At 49.6% G+C, this 18,603-nt stretch overlaps 1 protein-coding gene across 2 annotated transcripts; it reads left to right on the top strand.

The window, feature by feature from the left end:
- The first annotated feature begins 1,046 nt into the window (after positions 1-1,046).
- LOC122208613 (cytochrome P450 2B11) lies at positions 1,047-15,743 on the top strand. 2 transcript variants are annotated; one of them, XM_042919856.1, is made up of 9 exons: positions 1,047-1,301; positions 4,634-4,796; positions 4,943-5,092; positions 6,731-6,891; positions 8,683-8,865; positions 9,168-9,309; positions 10,895-11,082; positions 11,282-11,423; positions 15,053-15,743. In XM_042919856.1, the coding sequence occupies exons 1-9, from the start codon at positions 1,131-1,133 to the stop codon at positions 15,241-15,243; spliced, it is 1,491 nt and encodes a 496-aa protein (XP_042775790.1). In that variant the 5' UTR covers positions 1,047-1,130; the 3' UTR covers positions 15,244-15,743. The 2 variants fall into 2 exon arrangements, with proteins under 2 accessions (XP_042775790.1, XP_042775791.1); XM_042919857.1 differs by having other exon boundaries at positions 1,054-1,301; positions 8,683-8,859.
- The last annotated feature ends 2,860 nt before the right edge of the window (positions 15,744-18,603 follow it).

An 18,603-nucleotide genomic window follows, 5' to 3' on the forward strand; every position in this document is an offset into this window, starting at 1 on the left:
CCACTCCCTTTTGAGGGAGAGAGACAGAGTGAGGTGGAAACCCAGGCCCAGGGCACGACGGGTGCATGTGGCCACATTCATTCACATCCTGGACAAATCTGGACTGAGCCTGCTGGAGGCCGGGCCTGATGATGGAGACACACATGAGCGCAAGGGACATCAATCAAATTGCACCCAGTCCCTGCATTCCTGGAGCTCAGAATCTAAAGGCAGAAACAGAGACACCAAGACAGAGATAGCAAAGGATAGAGAGATAGTCACACAAGACTGTCTGAGAGGGTCAGAGAAACGTCCTGCAATGTGAAGGCAGAGCCAGAGGTGGGGACAGAAGTGCCAGGCACTGCTCAGAGCAATCAGAGAGCCGGGGATGGGGAGGGAACTGAACGCCACACCCGCCAGGCCTCTGTCTCTGTCTCTCTTTCTCTCTGAGTCTCCCTATTTCTGTGCCTCTCCTTCCTCCTGTCCTCCCATCCTCTCATCAGTGGGTGTCACCAGGGGAAGGGGGTGGAATAGGGGGTTGGAGGTAGACACCAGCCACCTAAAGGTCCCACAGAGAGAGGGACTGGGAGACGCACAAACACGCAGGCACACCCAGACTCACGCACGGGGGTGGGGGGTGGGGGGGAGGACTTGCGCCCAGATGCACACACATGTAAGCCCTGACACAGGCAAAAACATGTACGCAACCTCATGCAGACGCATACACAGAAACACACCAGCACGTTCACGTGAATACAACAGCGCTCTGCATATGAAGTCATACCAGCACAGGCACAGACGCAAGGAGGTGTGGGGCGTACGCAAGCCCGAGCACTTCAAGGCGAACGCGCATGCTCACCCATAGCCGCAAAACAAACACAGCCTGTGAGCACCAGGCACATGCACTCTTGTGGACTTTGGAATCGCTACCACCTGGTCTCTGACAACATGTACAGGGTTGTGTGAGCCAGAAGAATGGGACTTCCCATACTTGAAAAACATACCACCCTTTTAAGTTCACACTCCTGGACCTGATGAGAGGGGAAGCAGGGAGTGAATGCAGTCACATAACTGGGTAGGGCAGTCAGCTCAGAATAAAAGGCCCAGCTCAATCAAGGCTGAAGTTGGGACAAAGACAGTTGGGCCAGGCCATGGAGCTCAGCGTCGTTCTCCTCCTTGCTGTCCTCACGGGACTCCTGCTTCTGCTGGCCAGGGACCACCCGAAGGCCCATGGCCGCCTCCCGCCAGGCCCCCGTCCTCTGGCCTTCTTGGGGAATATTCTGCAGATGGACAGAAGAGGCTTACTCAAATCCTTCCTGAGGGTGAGATGCCGATGCATGGGGTCTGAGGGTGACTCACTGCCCCTGGACCTGGGGATTACTCCCCAGAAGGAGTGAAGGCATCCTTTCAGGCTCCGGGGGTGGGGTGTATGAAGGTTGGTGAGGAAGGTGCATGGAGGTGAAGCGTGGTAGCTGGTGGTCAGATGGTCAGAGGCGTCCCTGCTCAGTTGAAGTGTGTGGGCACTGGCCCCGGAGTGGGTGGGTGGGTGGGCACGCAGAGGCGTCTGGGCGCAAGCCGTGGGTATAGAATTTCATACTCTTCTGCCACCGCCTATGGAGTCTCTGGGCGCCTGCCCGGCCCTGGAAGAGAGAGAAGGGGCAGAGTCACCAACTGTAAGTTTCTCCTCTGGCAAGAAAAGAGAGCAGCAATTGGCCCAGGTGGATGCCAGGAGGAGAAGGAAGACGGGAGGAAGCACAAGGTTCTTACCAATAACGGTCACAAATGTGCGGTAATGGCTGACACCGGAGTGTTTACCAGACTCTGTCTCACTGCTTTCTAGGCATGATTTTACATGTGATTATCAATTTATTTATGAATAATGTAATCTACACCAATGCACCCTCGTGGCAACAGAAGAACTGGGTCACCGACATAACTGCCAGCTTACATACCCCAAGGCCACCACACTCCTGAATCTTGGGTTTGTCATCCCTTTGCTTTTAAGAGAGAGAATTTTCCCACAAGTGGAGGGATGGGTATGCACAGGCCCCGAGTACTTTTTACTTCAGTGCATCGCAATGGCACCATGCTTTCCTGTAAACTCCTGGACTTGATTTCTTGCTCAGAATTACATGGCTAGGATTTATCTGTATCCCCGTGGGAATTCATCAGGTCTGGCTTACCACACGCCTGCGGGGGAGGTGAGGTGCTATCCTTGTCTCACAGGTATGGACCGTGAGGCTCAGCCTGGGGAAGACACTTGTCCTCAGTCACACAGCTGGGACTTCATGGAGGGAAAGCTGGGGTCTGGCACAGAGGTGTCCTCATCTCCAATGCCCTCCTAGGCCAAAGCTACCTAATGATTTGGGGATCACAAATCCTTTGAGAATTTGGTTAAGCTGTGGGCTCTCTCCCTTCCAAATGTCCACAAAGATTTTTACGTAAAATTTTGAGAGTTCCAGATCCCCTCAAGTTCTTCCGTGGAACTTCCAGGATTCTTTAGGGGGTCCATGATCCTCCATTATTATTGCATCTTTGGAGCAGGAAGGGAGAGAATGGACTAAGGGGTGTCACGATGGGACAGGTCGGAGAAGGTGGCCCCGCTCCTCCTCCATTCCTTAGTATGCTCCCAGATCTTTCTAGAGTCAGACAGATTTGGATTTTGTGTTCCAGAGTCAACTCTTACTCATTGAGTCTCAGTTTCCTCCTCTGTTAAAATGAGATGGTGGTAAGAATGTGTGTCTCATAACATTAATGAGGACTGGGTGGCATACTGCATAGAGAGCCTGGTGTATAGTAAGTGCTCATTAAATGGCAGCTCTTTTGATCCATTCATTCAACAGTCATTTACAGGGCACCTTCTGTGTCCTGGGAATATTCTAGGCATTGACGATGTGGCTTTGGACAAGGCATACAAGTTAAGCAAATAAGGAAATACTAGGTAGACAAGAGCTATGATTAAAAGAAAGCCAGGTGCTATTTTAGAAAGTGGTAGAGCTACTTTAGATTGAATAGTGGGGGAGAGGCTCAGTCTCGCTGTGTCTGTGAGCAGACACCCTGCAAGATGCAGGAGCAAAGCACCATAGAGAGGCAGGTGTGAGTGCAAGAACGCTGAAGTGAGAGCAAGCTCGGCGTGTTTAGTGGACAACATGGAGGCTGGATCTGAGGGAGGGAAAGGGCGAGGGGGAGGACAAGCAGAGGGGTGACGTAGTCACCTCATGTAGGGCGATGTGGATCATGGTGGAGACCTCAGATCTTACCCTCAGCGCAGTGGGGGGCATTGGAGGGTTTGGAGCCAGTTAGGGGTATTAAGTAATTTACATTTTCATAGGGAATACTCTGGCTTCAGACTGGGGTGAGGTGGGTGGCCAACTGATTATAGGAGGATGGGAATGGCAGTAGGGACACCAGTAAGGAGGCTCTGCAGAGATAAGTGGGAGAGATTTTGCAGTAAACTTAATCTTTTCATGATTTTAAGTCAATTTTTAGTGAGGCTTAACATGACCCCTAAAAGTGCACAAGTCGTAAACATTCAGCTCAACGAATTCTCTCAAGCGGACATACTCATGTAATTGACATATAGGTAAGTAACAACACGTCCTGTCCCCAGAAACCACCCTCCAGTCCCCTTCCAGTCACCACCCTCTCACTATCTTGACTTCATAGAAATAGAGTTAGGACATATGGCACTTTTGTGTCTGGTTGATTTCACTCAACACTACGCCTGTGAGTTTCATTCAAGTCTTGGCTGTAGCACGGGTTCTTTTTCATTGCTGCATAATTATTCCATGGCATGACTATATCGCCATATATTTATTCTCTATCAGTGTTGCTGAGAATTTTATTTGAAAAACTTCAATGGGCGCCTGGGTGGCTCAGTCCGTTAGGCTTCCGACTTCAGCTCAGGTCATGATCTCGCGGTTTGTGGGTTCAAACCCCGCATCGGGCTCTGTGCCGACCACTCAGAGCCTGGAGTCTGCTTCGGATTCTGTGTCTCCTTCTCTCTCTGCTCCTCCCCTCTTCACGCTCTGTCTCTCTCTCTCAAAAACAAGTAAACATTAAAATGTTTTTAAAAAACCTTCAGCGAATCAGGTTGTTGGTATTTTGGTGAACCTACATACACATTTTGGTTGGGCGTGCATCTGGGAGTGAAGTTAATGAGTCATTGAATATACATGTGTTTAGCTTCAGTAAATACCACGGAGCAGTTTTGCAAATGCCTGTGCTGATGTTATGTCACAATCATCCCCGAAGCCGTTGTTTTCTCTTCATGTCTACCAAGCGGTTTAGGGTAGTTCCCTGGGGACATTGTCAGGAGGCAGACAGCAGGTTGACGCTGGGTCACAGGAAGGATGACCCTTCAGTTTCAATGCTGGGGAGATTTGGTTCGACTCAAGGGTATAGGCAGAAGTAAGAGATATTTAACCATCTGTACTGCTTAGGGCACCAACCATGCAGACTCTGTCTGGGTCATGGGTTAATCCTTTAGTTGCTGGGTCCTGGGAAGGGGAAGGCACCCTGGGGTGGAGGGTCTTGGGGTACTCAGTAGCTAATTGCCAATCTATACATGAGTGTGTTTATGGTTTAACAACTGGGATGGCCACATGGGTGCACATTGGCTAACAGTAACCTTGGGCGTGGATATGCTTCACAGCTCCGAGAGAAATACGGGGATGTCTTCACGGTGTACCTGGGGCCAAGGCCTGTGGTCATGCTGTGTGGGATAGAGGCCATACGGGAGGCCCTGGTGGACCAAGCTGAGGCCTTCTCTGGCCGCGGGAGAGTCTCTACCGTAGAACGAATCTTCCAAGGACATGGTAAGGACCTCAAAGGCACCTGGAGGGGAATGATGGAAGTTGGAAATTGGGGAGGGTGAGTCTGGGAAGGGGGGATAAGGGGCGCAGAGGGGCCCGGAGTCCCCTTCCAACCCTCTTGGCAATCCATGCCTTCCCTACACCTGCAGGTGTGATCTTTGCCAACGGGGAACGCTGGAAGCTCCTTCGGCGATTCTCTCTGGCCACCATGAAGAACTTCGGGATGGGGAAGCGGAGTATAGAGGAGAGGATTCAGGAGGAGTCTCAGTGTGTGGTAGAGGAACTGCGGAAAACCCAGGGTGAGTCCCCGGGGAATGGGTATGCTGGGTGTGTGGCAACAGAAAGACTGAGGTGTATCTGTGGGCAGAGAAAGAGAGGCAGAGATAGAGAATGACCCTGAGAGACCATCCAGCAGAGGGACAGACAGAGATGGGTAGGAATGGAACACAGGGAGCCAAAAGAGATGTGGGGTGTATAGTGTCGAGAGTAACTCAAGGACATAAACTTGGTTATGTATTAGCACGCTATTTACTTGGGTTCAGGGAAACCAACCCATGGGTGAATTGTATCTGCAAGGGCAAAAATAACACTTACATAAAAGCAGGCAAAGAGAGAAAGGGGAAAACGATAGACACTTTGAAAATGCCAAAGTGGGTTTTTATTCTTCTTGAGTGGACTATTGACAAGCTGTCAGCGAGCAAGATGGGCAGCTGGGGCGTCCTGCCCTCAGGCAGCTGGGATGGGCTGTCAAAGAAGCACTTCTGAGGGGGGCCTGGGTGGCTCAGCCGGTGAAGCATCTGACTCTTGATTTCGGCTCAGGTCATGATCTTACGGTTTGTGAGTTTGAGCCCTGTGTCCGTCTCTGCGCTGACAGCACAGATTCTCTCTCTTTCCCCCTCTCTCTTTGCCTCTCCCCCACTCATTCTCTCTCTTTCTCTCTCAAAATAAATAAATAGACTTAAAAAAAAGAGAGAAGCACTTCTACTTACTTTTGGATTCTCCATATAAGGGTGTTTACGAGACATAAAGATGACAGGGTCCTTTCGTAAGAGATTTTGAGACGTAAATGTACAGGCTGGGAGGGAGAGGCAGAGGCAGAGACATAGGGAGCAATAGAGGACTAGGGGCAGCAGACCATGAAGACAGACTCAGGTGGAAAAAGAGCGACTCAGATGGAGAGAGATAGGGAAGGGAAAAGAGACACAGATGGAGAGATGAAGACAAAGAGAGAGACTGGAAGAGACCGGGAGAAGCAAAAAGAAACCAAGGCAGACAGAAACCAAGGTAGAGAAAATGAGACTGACAGACAAGCTCAGGAAAGGGTGTGCAGGGGAGCAAGAGAAGACGGACAGGTGAGACCCGCAGAGAGAGGCTGATGCCATGACACTTCTGGGTGGGTGCACAGTCCCTGCTCCCCTCCCATCCAGGGAGGTCAGGATGTATACAGACATCGGCTGTCAAGTGCAGAACGATTCCATGGAGACCAAAGAGCCCTGGCGGTGGAGAGAAGAGATGAAAGGAGGGGATGACAGACAAGGGACAGGGAGAGCAGAGCTTTTCAACTTGCACATGTGATTGAACACCAGCCCTGCACCCATCTGCCCCTGGGACTTAACTACCTGCCCCCAGGGTCAGAGCTGAGGCCTGAGAGGGACCCACCACACAGCCTCCATAGCTTGACGACCCTGCAGACAATAACAGAACGGCACTTTCCCCCCAGGGTTGTGGTGGGAATTTAGTAAAATAATACATGAAGTGCTTAGAACAGGACCTGGCTGGCCCATTATCTGGGCTAGTGAATGTTAGCGGTTCCTGCTCCTGCTTCTTTGTCACCACTGAGCCAGGGAGGGCAGTCACATGGAGATGGGGCAGTGGTCAAGTGCCCCCAAGGCCTTTGTTTGAGTCCGTGTCCCATGACCTGTGCCTCCTCCTCCTAGGAGCCTTCCAGGACCCCACCTTCCTTTTCCACTCCATGACTGCCAACATCATCTGCTCCATTGTCTTTGGAACACGCTTTAGCTACAAAGATCCCAAGTTCCTGCGGTTGCTGGACTTGTTCTACCAGACCTTCACGCTCCTCAGCTCCTTCTCCAGCCAGGTCAGGGAGCTGGTGTGGGAGGCTGGTGTGTGAGGTGGATGTCTAGGGCACAGGGAAAGGGCTGATCTGCTTTGGTGTCCCAGAAATACAGCTTTGGGCTGGAAGGGGGGCACAGACAGCAGGGAGGGACAGGGACACTGAGCAGTAGAGGGCAGGAGGGATGGGAGACAGGGATGGGGAGCTAGGATGAGGAGACAGAGATGGAGAGTCAGAGAGTCAGCAAGAGAGACCAAGACATGAGGGTTTGGAGGAGGAGAGAGAAGGACAGGGCGAAAGGGACGAGGAAGAGCAGAGATCAGAGACTCTGAGAGGCAGAGTGGCAGAGACAGAGGGAGAGAATAGGACTCAGACTGTCAGGCTGTCTATTCTTCTGTTCCTGATTCCTGCAAATCTTCACCTCTGTCTTTGGCAAATCTCCTCAATTGAAGAAATTCAAGGATACGTGAAAATAAGGGACCACATTTCTTCATTTTCCCCATTTCCCCGCCCACTTTTGGTCTTTGTAAAAATATCTCCCAGATTATAAAGTAATATGCTCCTCTTTTAAAACAAAATAGTGTGGTTTCTCTTTCTCAACGAATCTGGAAATACCCCGATTGTACATTAAGTTTAAAAAATTAAACTGCAGAACAGTATGCCTCATTATGGTTCGTACCCAGGAGTGTATGTCAGATTTGTGTGTAGGACTGTTCCTAATGGTTAGTCACAAACTCCCATGACCTCCTGCTAGACAGTCTGATCCAAAAAGCTAGGATGGGGCCCAGAGTGAATATTTGCAACAGGTGCAGCAGGTGATTTCACTTTTCTCTTCCCACAGAGAACCACAGGGAGAGAAAAATCTAGAACGAGATTGACTAGAGAGTTATCAATGGTTATCGCTAAAAATTAAGAAAGATTGGGGTGCCTGGGTGGCTCCATTGGTTAAGTGTCCAGCTTTGGCTCAGGTCATGATCTCTCAGTTCAAGTGTTCGAGCCCCGCATCGGGCTCCGTGCTGACAGCTCGGAGTCTGGAGCCTGCTTTGGATTCTGTGTCTCCCTCTCTCTGCTCCTCCCCTACTCATGCTGGTGTGCTCTCTCTCTCTGTGTCTCTCAGAAATAAAGAAACTTAAAAAATTTTTTTTTTAATTAACAAAGAATTTTGCATTGCCCTCTCTGTTTCCACCTTTTTTTATTTGCAATTATTTGCAACAGGTAGGTATTACATTAATCCTAGACAATCCAGTAGAAATATGTTCCAAAATAAATAGTCTTAAGCAGGCAGTAGGCTCATCTTGTGTATGCATCACGGTATCAATGTTTGGTGCAGCAAAGGAGACGTGAGGGGTGGAAAGAGTCAGAGAGGTCCGAGCCAAACAGATCCACTGGGCGAAATAGGCAATAGAAGCACAGAGAGCCAACCACCTGGCTGACTCAGTCAGTAGACCAGGCGACTCCTGATCTCAGGGTCGTGAGTTCGAGCTCCACACTGGGTGTAGAGATGATTTAAAAGAAAAAAGTAGCTGCAGAGAGACAAGTGAGAAGAGACACACATGGGTAAGGAGAGGCGCCAAGGAGAGAGGTGTGGCAGCAACCAAAACAGGACGGGAGGATGAGGGAGGAAGAGACAGAAGGAGAAAACTGGGAGAATAACAGATCAAAGGAGACTTAGAATCAGTGAGTGAGAGGCAGAGACAGAAACAGAGAGGCAGAGCAAGATGAGATTCTGCCCTACCCAGGCCCCAGGAGGGCTCCCCTCCCTGTGACTCCCTGGCTCCACCCCAGGAGGACCTCACAGCCCCTTCTCTGCTGCAGGTGTTCGAGCTTTTCTACAACTTCTTGAAGTACTTTCCAGGTACACACAGGCAAATCTACAAAAACGTGCAGGAAATCATAGCCTTCATTGAGGACGCTGTGGAGAAGCACCGTGAAACCCTGGACCCCAGCACCCCTCGGGACTTCATCGATGCCTACCTGATCCGCATGGACAAAGTGGGGGTTGGCGGAGGGGAACAGGAGGGGGCAGGGAGGGAGGAAAAGATGGCGGCGATGAGAAGAAGGGCGGGGAAAGGGGGAAGGGAGTGGGGAAGAGGGGAGGGAGATTGGGAAAGGGAGGAGAGACTCAGGAACCAACTGAGGGGAAGAGGAAAAAGGGGGAAAGTTGGGAGGAGAGAGGGAGAGAGGTACAGGGGCTGTGAGACCCAGCAGCAGGGGAGGGCGGCCCCAGGCAAGAGCGTGCAGCACAGCCCCCCCCCCCCCCCCCCCGCTCCCCTGACACGCCCCCTACCGCTCGGATTCAGGAGAAGTCCGACCCCAACAGCGAATTCCACCATCGGAACCTCATCTGCACGGTGCTCTCCCTCTTCTTCGCCGGCACGGAGACCACCAGCAGCACGCTCCGCTATGGTTTCCAGCTCATGCTCAAGTACCCTCATGTCACAGGTGGGTGGGCGGGGACCACCGATCGAGGCAGGGGGCGGGGGCTTCTCATCCCTTTGGGAGCTGCAAAAGTGCAGCTGGGATCCTTCCTGAATGAGGGAGGAAGTGTTCACCTCCTATATATACCAGGAGCGCTGCAGGTTTTGAATGAGCCCCTAAGGCAGCCCCGCCGGTGGATGGATGAACAATCTGTCGGTGTGTTCTCCCATCATGTAAAGGCAGACTCCTCTCTCTGCCCACCCATCCATCCATCTGTCTATCCTTTTATTTGTTACCTGTTTTTATTACCTGTATACTCAGATTCTTTCACCTATGATTGATTCAAGGACCTAGCTTCCATTCTTTATTTGCATTAATTGATTCAATTGTTGATCTTTTGAAACAGGGATTAATGAATGAAGTACTTGTCATTGATTCATTGGCTCGTTTGTCCATGCATGCATCCATCTGCCCTATGAACTAGATTTCATTCCTTAATTCTTCCATCGGTCTTTCAATCCACCCTTCATCCATTTATTATGCATTTAATTCAGTTAATTCATCACTGATTATTTATCTGTCATTCAGTCCCTCCATCTATTTGTTCCTTTTTATACCTATTTTATTTTATCTATTTTTATACCTATTTCATCACTTTTTGATACCTGTTATTTCACTAATTTATGTACTTATTGCTGTATAGATCTAGCCATCCATTCATTTATGCAATTGATTTCCTGGTTAATCAGGTTCACTTATTTGTCTGTGGGCCATTTATTAATTAATGACCCAATAATTCATATATTGATTGGTAAACAAATACACACATCCATTCACTAATGTTCTTCCATTCGTCACTCTTTCCATTCATAAGTCGACTGGCTTATGTATTCATTTATCCAGGTGTTTGTGGGTTAATCTGTTGATCTATTTCATGGTTATATTCCTGACACCTAGCACAGTGTCTCATCTACAATACGCACACAATAAATATTAGGTCATTTTCTACTCTTTTTGTTTTTAAAAATTTCAATGTTTATTTATTTTTGAGAGAGGAGGAGAGGGGAGAGGGTGAATGGGGGAGGAGCTGAGACCGAGGGGACAAAAAATCCAAAGCAGGTTCTGTAATGACCAATGTGGGGCTCAAAGTCATGAACCTTGAGATCAGGACCTGAGCCGAGGTCAGACATTTAACCGCTTAATTGACTGAGCCACCCAGGCTCCTCTCCAGTCTTTTTAGAGGGAGAATTTTGACAAGTTTATAGCCTTGAGTTCTTATGTGAAATTCTGTGCAAAATTGTGGTGTGTGTGTGTGTGCGCGCACGCACGTGTGTGTGTGTGTGTGTGTGTGTGTGTGTGTGTGTGTGTGTGTTTACATGTGCCTGTGGTAAGAGGATTCATAACATTCAATAGATTTCAAAGGGTGAGAATTCTTGCTTCCCCCCCCCCCCACCTCACCTCCCCCTCCTCCAGGCTGGTTGCTCTGAGGGGTGCCAATGACCTAATCCTTTATTACAGGTTTTTCCTGGCTCATTAGCCCACACAAAGCAGTGTCCCTGCTGAAATGTCTCTTTACAATGAGGTTCCCTGGTCCCACTCTTCTGTGCAGAGAGAGTCTACAAGGAGATTGACCAGGTGATTGGCCCACACCGCCTTCCATCCCTTGATGATCGAGCCAAAATGCCATACACTGACGCAGTCATCCATGAGATTCAGAGATTCAGTGACCTCCTCCCCATTGGCATTCCCCACATGGTCACCAAAGACACTCACTTCAGAGGGTACTTCATGCCCAAGGTGAGGCCAGCTGGGCTCCCACAATTTTCCTGTGTGGGCATCCTGGGTTCTCTTAATCTCTGCACTTGACCTGTTTTTGGTTTTATCACTAGGGCCCTCTTGGTTTTTTGTTTGTCTGTTTGTTTTGTTTTGTTTTGTTTTTAAGGGTGGGCTGAGGAAAGGAATGGCAGTATCTGTTGACCTTGTGACTCTCCCTCAGGGCACTGAAGTATATCCCCTCCTGCACTCTGCTCTCAATGACCCACATTACTTTGAAAAACCAGATGCCTTCAACCCTGACCACTTTCTGGATGCCAATGGGGCACTGAAGAAGAATGATGCTTTTATCCCCTTCTCCATGGGTAAGCTAGGCCTGCACTCTTTCCCAGACACCAGAGTGAAAGGCCACTCTCTCTTTGAGACAGTCCAGGAAAGATCTTGGTTCATTGAGCAGCTACTATATGCCATTTGCTTTACCTTTAACCCACTTCATCTTCCCTGCAACCCTAGACAGGGCTTAAGAAGACCACATCCCAAAGGCACATCTCAGTAAGCTGGGCCTTGGGAAAGTATTTTAACCTCTCTTTGCCTTGGTATAGAGATACACCTTGGTATAAAATAGCTGGTGAGCACTACTCTGAGCTCAGTGCTCTATTGGGGGCTGAAGATGATGCACTGGGCAAGTCACATAGAGACACAGTCTCTGCCCTGGGAAATTTACAGCCCAGCAGGGGAGATGGGCATTTATCATTTGACCACAAAATAGTACCTAATTAAACTTAATTAATGCTTGCAATGTGCTTAGAACTGCTTGGCACAAAGTCGGTGCTCATGGATGTGATGATGATTATTATCAGTAATCATAACTGTGATAAATGCTGTGAAAGGGACTTTGGGAACACAAAGAGGAAATACTGACTACTCTTGGTGGTTCGGTGAGGAAAAGCTTTCCTCGAAGCACTGGCTTCTAAGCTAAGACCTCAGGGGTGAGTATCAATCAGCCACTAGGAAGTGTTCCAGGCAGAGGGAACAGCAAGTCAAAGCCTGAAGGTGGAGACAGCATCACGTTTTTGAGAAACAAACCCAGGGAGCCTGGAGTGTGGATTCTAAAAGGGGAGAAGGGTGAAGATCTCAGCTGGAGGGCCTTGGAAGCTGGGGGGAGTTTGGGTTTATCTTGCTGGTACTGGGAGCCAGGAGTGGGTCTTGACATGCTCTGACCTGTCTCTTTCCCCGTTCTGCACTATGTGGCCCCACCTTGAGAAAACCCCAGTGCCCAGAATCCTCATCCTTTGGGAGAAAGGAGGACCCCCGAACCACGCCCTAGTCTTGAGTTCCATCAGTGACCCCAGTGACCCAGATCCCCTGGCTCTGCCCAGTGCTATGGCTTCCCTCATTTCATCTTAAGTGAGAGTTGGGGGACTTGTGGGATGGTGGGGTGGGGCCCATGATCCCATTCACTAGTCCTGTTCTAAGGTTAGAGAGAGAGGCAGAGATGTAGAGAGGGAAGGAGAGAGAGAGACAAAGAAAGAATGAGTGAGAAAAATGGAGAGAAGGACAAAGGCAGACACAGAGAGAGATAATGACAGGGGACAAGTGACAGAGACTGAGTGCACAATGAGACAATACAGTGAGGAAGGGGAAACAAGAGAGAATAGGAGACAGAGAGAGAGGGGGGAAGGAGGGAGAGAGTTTCAGATGGAATCAGATCCAAATGGACAGAGACAGGGAGCTTAAGGTTGAAGAAAGTGGGCAAAAGAGGAAGGAGACAGAGGAGCAATGTCTGATGGGAGGTCAATCAGAGCAAAAGACTGATGCAAGATTGCCAAGAGTGGAAAGAATGACAAACCAAGCCGAAAGATGTTAGGGCAACGGGATAGTGAAGGGTGTCCCAGTGGACAGTCCCAGGGATTGGGATTGGAAGAGAGGATGGGAGGGAGACAGTAGGAGTCAGGCTGTTCTGGAAAGAACTGGGTCACAGAACCAGTCACAGGAGAACCAGTCTAGAGCCCTGCTCTGAGTATCTCTAAGTCCATGTTACCTAACTTGTGATGTGCCAAAAAGATACAGACATTTCCCCCAGAGATGTCCACGTAGGCATAATGTCTGACACCTTGAGTGGTCTAGGAAATATCTGAATGGCCTTGCCATGGTGGTCAGCTTGCAGATCAAGAGCCATTGAGGTGGGGTGCCTGGGTGGCTCGGTCAGTTCAGTGTGGGGCTTTAGCTCAGGTCATGATCCATCCTTGGTGAGTTCGAGACCTGTGTCAGGCTCTGTGCTCAGAGCCGAGAGCCTTCTTCAGATTCTGTCTCCCTCTCTCTCTGCCCCACCCCCCTGCTCCCACTCTGTGTTTTGAGAGAGCTCTCTCAAAAATAAGTAAACATTAAAAAAGAAAGAGCCACTGAGGTAAAGGAGGCTTTCGGTGCCTCTTCCTGGGGTTCCTACTCCCTTTGTGCTTATTTCTCTTCAAGCCCATGCTTCATAACCTACTGGAGGCTCTCACACCTCTGAGAATCCAAGGAAGCAGACCCATTCACACTTCTTTTTATTCATTTATTTATTTTAATAGCACGTGAGCATGGGCTCCTGAGCAGGGTAGGGGCCGAGAGAGAGGGAGAGAGAAAATCCAAAGCAGGCTCCGTAATATTCACGCAGAGATCAAGACCTGGGAGCCAAAATCAAGAGTCAGACACTTAACCAAGGGAGCCACCCAGGTGCCCCGCCCCATTCACAATTTTAAGTGTAGTTTGGTTTTTCCCCCAAACTTTTGAAGCCCGTGGCTCTCGGACTGAGATAAAATGACAACCCAGATATAGACAAACACACACAGTGCCAGATACACCCTCATGCTCCCAACTGCACACACTCCCCCCATGCGCTCCCTGCCCCCCAATCCTCCTCACACTCTCCCCCCACATACACTCCCCACACAACTCCCCTCCACACTCCCCTCCATACTCTCCCCACATGTTCCCCACACAACTCCCCTCTACATTCCCTCCACACACTCCTCCCACACACCCCCACACATACCTCCCGCCCCTCCCTTTCCTCCTTACACACTCCCCCCAACACACTGCCCACCCCCACCCCTCCTCACACCCTGGCCCTCCCCCACTCCCCACACAACTCCTCTTCACACTGACCCCCATACTCCCCGCACACTCTCCCCCCCCATATTCCCCTCCCATTCCCCCCTCCCCACTCCCTGCCAACACACTCTCTGCCCCCACCCCTCCCCACACCCCTGCCCAGCTCTCACACCACACGCTCCCCACACAACTGCCCTCCACATTCCCCCCACTTCCTCCACACACACACCCACACTCCCCCCCACACCCCCTACACTCCCTCCCACACAAACTGCCCACCACACATACATTCCCCACCACAGGCACACACACTCCCCACCAGACACACACTCCCCCCCCCACCCCACACACACTTCTTACCACACACACCCAGAAACAAACACAAACAATATCTACACCTATAGTATCCTTAGTACAGGCCAGGTGCTAGTCTGAGAATTTTTACAAATATTAATTTCTTTACCTTCATAATAGTCCTTTGAAATAAGTACCATCCTCCTCATATTAGAGATGAAGGACATTAAAAATGTTGTCAGAAATGTGCACACACCTGCACATGTGGAGGCAGACACACACACACACACACACACACACACACACACACACATACATCTAACCTGAAGTGAGTGTTTGTTCTCCAAGTGGCCACTGAAGCCTCTGGAAATCTCACAGAAGCTACAAACTCTCCTGGAGAAACGTGCAAGGCACCTCCACCCAAACGTTCGCCCCTGGTTTCAAAGGGCTCGGGACCCCCCTAAAACACTACCCTGGGTTGCAGGTTGAAGGCCAGTCCCATACAAATCTGTTGGTGATGGACACAGATGTCTGGGCTTTGGGATGTGACCGGGCAAGGGAGGTGCATCGGCTCTGTGCCCACACTGGTGATCTTCTGTGTTCACAGGGAAGCGCATTTGTCTTGGTGAGGGCATCGCCCACATGGAATTATTCCTCTTCTTCACCACCATCCTCCAGAACTTCTCTGTGGCCAGCCCTGTGGCCCCCGAGGACATCGACCTCACACCCCAGGAGAGTGGCATAGGAAGAGTGCCCCCAGTATACCAGATCAGCTTTCGGTCCCGCAGAGGGGACTGAGAGAAGGGCCTCAAAGGATCCCAGGATCAGGAAGTATTCCCAGCTCTGCAGAAGCCAGTTCCTTGACTGGCCCTGGGTCTTCCTGCTGTTGAGAGACCCACCACAAGCCAGTGTCTTCCCCCTCCTCAGTTGCTGCCTCTGTGGGAGAGTCCTTTCTGCAGCCTCATCTCAGACCATCACTCTGCAGCTCTTGCATAGACTCATGGAAGTGTTTTCCTTTCCTTTGTTAACAGAGTTCCCAGTGTGGTGTATATATAGAAGCTGGGGGCTAAGACGGGAGACTTGACTCAGATGCTCTTTGCATTTGTGCCTCCCAGGCCACGGCTTCCCCCAGGAACTTCTCCCTTCCTCAGAACAACCACAGTCTCCATTTAGCAACTGTTTGCGCTCCATGATCTGTGCATACGTGACCTCCCTGGAATCCTCCTTCCAGTAGTCCCATGGGGCAGATACAATGATCATGCCCATTTTACACATGAGTAAACAAAGGCTAGACAATGGCATCAGTTGTCTGAAGTCCTATCATATGGCTCGCAGTGGGGGAGCAAGATTCACACTCTCTCCCTGGCTCTCCACCTCAAATTCTTCACCTAGTCATACCCCCCCTCCAATATATTTTCAAATTACTGTGAAATTCATATAACATAAAACTAAGTGTTTTCCCTTTTTAAAAATTTACTTAGAGAGGGAGGGAGAGAGAGAGAGAGAGAGAGAATGCAAGTGGGGGAGGAGCAGAGAGAGGGGGAGACAGAACCTGAAGGGGGCTGGAACTCACAGACCTCGAGGTCATGCATGACCTGAGTGAAAGTCAGGTGCTTAACCAACTGAGCCACCCAGGCACTCCAGAACTAAGTGTTTTAAAGTGCATGATTTGGTGGCATTGGCTCATTCACAATGTTGTGTAACCATCGCCACTTTCTAGTTCCAAACATTTTCATCACCCAGGAAGAAAACTCCGTACCCACTAGCAGTCACTCCCCATTCCCCCTCCCCCTCAGCTCCTGGCAACCACCAATCTGCTTTTGGTCTTTATGTATTTGCCTATTCCGTGTGATTCATGCAAATGGAATCATACAATACGTGCTCTTTTGTGTCCGGCTTCTTTCACTTGGCATAATATTTTGGGGTTCATCCACATTATAGACCATTGCTTGTACACTGCCATCCCCATTCTTACTGAATTTCCCTACTTCCGTCCCTCTATGCAAGGGCCTCCTCAGCCCCTTCAGCTGCATGTTTCTCCCCTGGTGCCTTGGATTCCCTGGTATTCCCCTTCAAATCCCCTGAGACTGAAACAAACATCCAAATCCTGACATCCCCTGGGAAGATGGTGATCCATGCCATCTTACATGAGACCCACTTATTGTCAGGTCACTAGGGATCCTTCTAGAAGATGAGAACTTCTTCGCCTCACAACCAGGCCCAAGAAGGCAAATATTTGCTAAGGAATGAATGAATGAATGAATGAATGAATGAATGGTTCAATCAGTCAGCCTCAAACCCGCCCAACATGGAGCTAGGCTTCCCCCATCAGACCTTATCTTTTTCTTCATTTCTCATTCTCTTCTGAGGCCCATAGCAAATCCTTCTTTCCAGCGATCTCAGGATGCCTCAGTTCGGTCTTCTAGCGATTTCCAATCCCTCATGATGCAATGCCACCCTCTAAGAAAATCAGCCAAGAGCCACCCTTGCAGTAGACCATCGTACACCAGGCTCTGCCAGCTGGCACCACCGCCCTTCCCTCAAGAAGGTACCCCAGGTTCAAGGGCATTGCCTGCTAAGATACCTCCGGCCAGCCAGGGGCCAATGGGAAGCCAGTTTGGGGATCCAATAGAGAGGCTAAACTTCCTGGCCTCTGCAGCACCTGCCATCTTTGGGTTCCCTGATGCCACTGGGGAGTTACCAAGAGCTGTGCTAAAGTAGATTTTTGGCACATCTGCCCCGACGATCACAGAAAAGAGAAGGTGACACACGACAGAGCAGCCTACCTTTTAAGAGGGACAGCAGGATGGAAGGAAGACATAGGCGGGACCATGGCAGTCACAGCCCCTTGCTGCTCTGGGGTCACCCGGCTTCTTGGAGTCAAGTCCCTCTGGGACTGTGGCCTCTGCCCTTCCTGGGGAACTTTTTGCAAATAAACCCCAAGGGCTTTCTCAAGTCCTTCCAGGCGGTGAGATGGGATGGGGAAAGCTGGTGGAAAGCTATCATCTCTCTATCTTATACTTTTTCTGGATCATTTGTGATCAATTACACACAACATGGCTCTTTACTCCTAAATCCTTCAGTGTGTATTTCCTAGGAACAGACATGTTCTCTGATATAGCTGCCATAGTGATCAACTTGAGTGAAGTTAACATTGGTACAATACTTTCATCTCTCCCGTTTGTATTCCAGTTTTGTCAATTTGAGAAGCAATTTGACAACTTTGAAAAGAAATGGCAGAGTATTTTCGTGGTCGGAGTGATTCCACACTCCAGAGACATCACCATAGTTAAAGGCACAGGCTCTGGAGCCAGACCTCAGAGGTTTGGTCCAGCCTCTGCACCCCATCAGCAAAGTGACCTTGGTGAGGTTATGTAACCTCTTGATGCCTCAGTTTGCCCAACAGTAAAAATGGGGATATTTCTAGCGATACGTAAGTGAAAATATCGATAACAGTGTTTGGGTTTTGCTTCAAAAGAATCCTGATTTTTGGGGGTGTGGAAGGAGATGGTCAAGAGCATAGATGAAACAAGATTAGCCATGAGTTGATTATTGCTGAAACCAGATGATGGATATATATTTTTTTAATGATTTAAAAAATTTTTTTTAAACATTTATTTATTTTTGAGACACAGAGAGAGAGAGCATGAACAGGGGAGGGTCAGAGAAAGAGGGAGACACAGAATCTGAAACAGGCTCCAGGCTCTGAGCTGTCAGCACAGAGCCGGACGCGGGGCTTGAACCCACGGACCGCGAGATCATGACCTGAGCCGAAGTCGGACGCTTAACCGACTGAGCCACCCAGGCGCCCCAGATGATGGATATATTATATGTCTATCTTTGTATATGCTTGAAATCTCCCATAGTACAATTTTTTTCAAAGAAAGAAAAGTAAAATAGACGTGGGGAGGGGTGGAGATTATTAATTATCACCCACCTACCTTTAAAGGTAATTAATAATTGGAGTTAGGAAGAGGGATGAAACAAGTTACTTTAAATTAAATCTAAATTAAGCACTGCCTGGAGCCTGGCAAATGTTGTTAACTATTAGTTTTTATTTGTTACCACCAGGTGGCGCTGTCTCCCAGCTGCATAGGGAGCCGGGCTTGGGAGCCCATGATTATTAGCCCTGTGTTTGAGGGATGCTTGGCTGGCCCC

The sequence above is a fragment of the Panthera leo genome, chromosome E2 (assembly GCF_018350215.1).
Source record: "Panthera leo isolate Ple1 chromosome E2, P.leo_Ple1_pat1.1, whole genome shotgun sequence".
Taxonomy (NCBI): Eukaryota; Metazoa; Chordata; class Mammalia; order Carnivora; family Felidae; genus Panthera; species Panthera leo.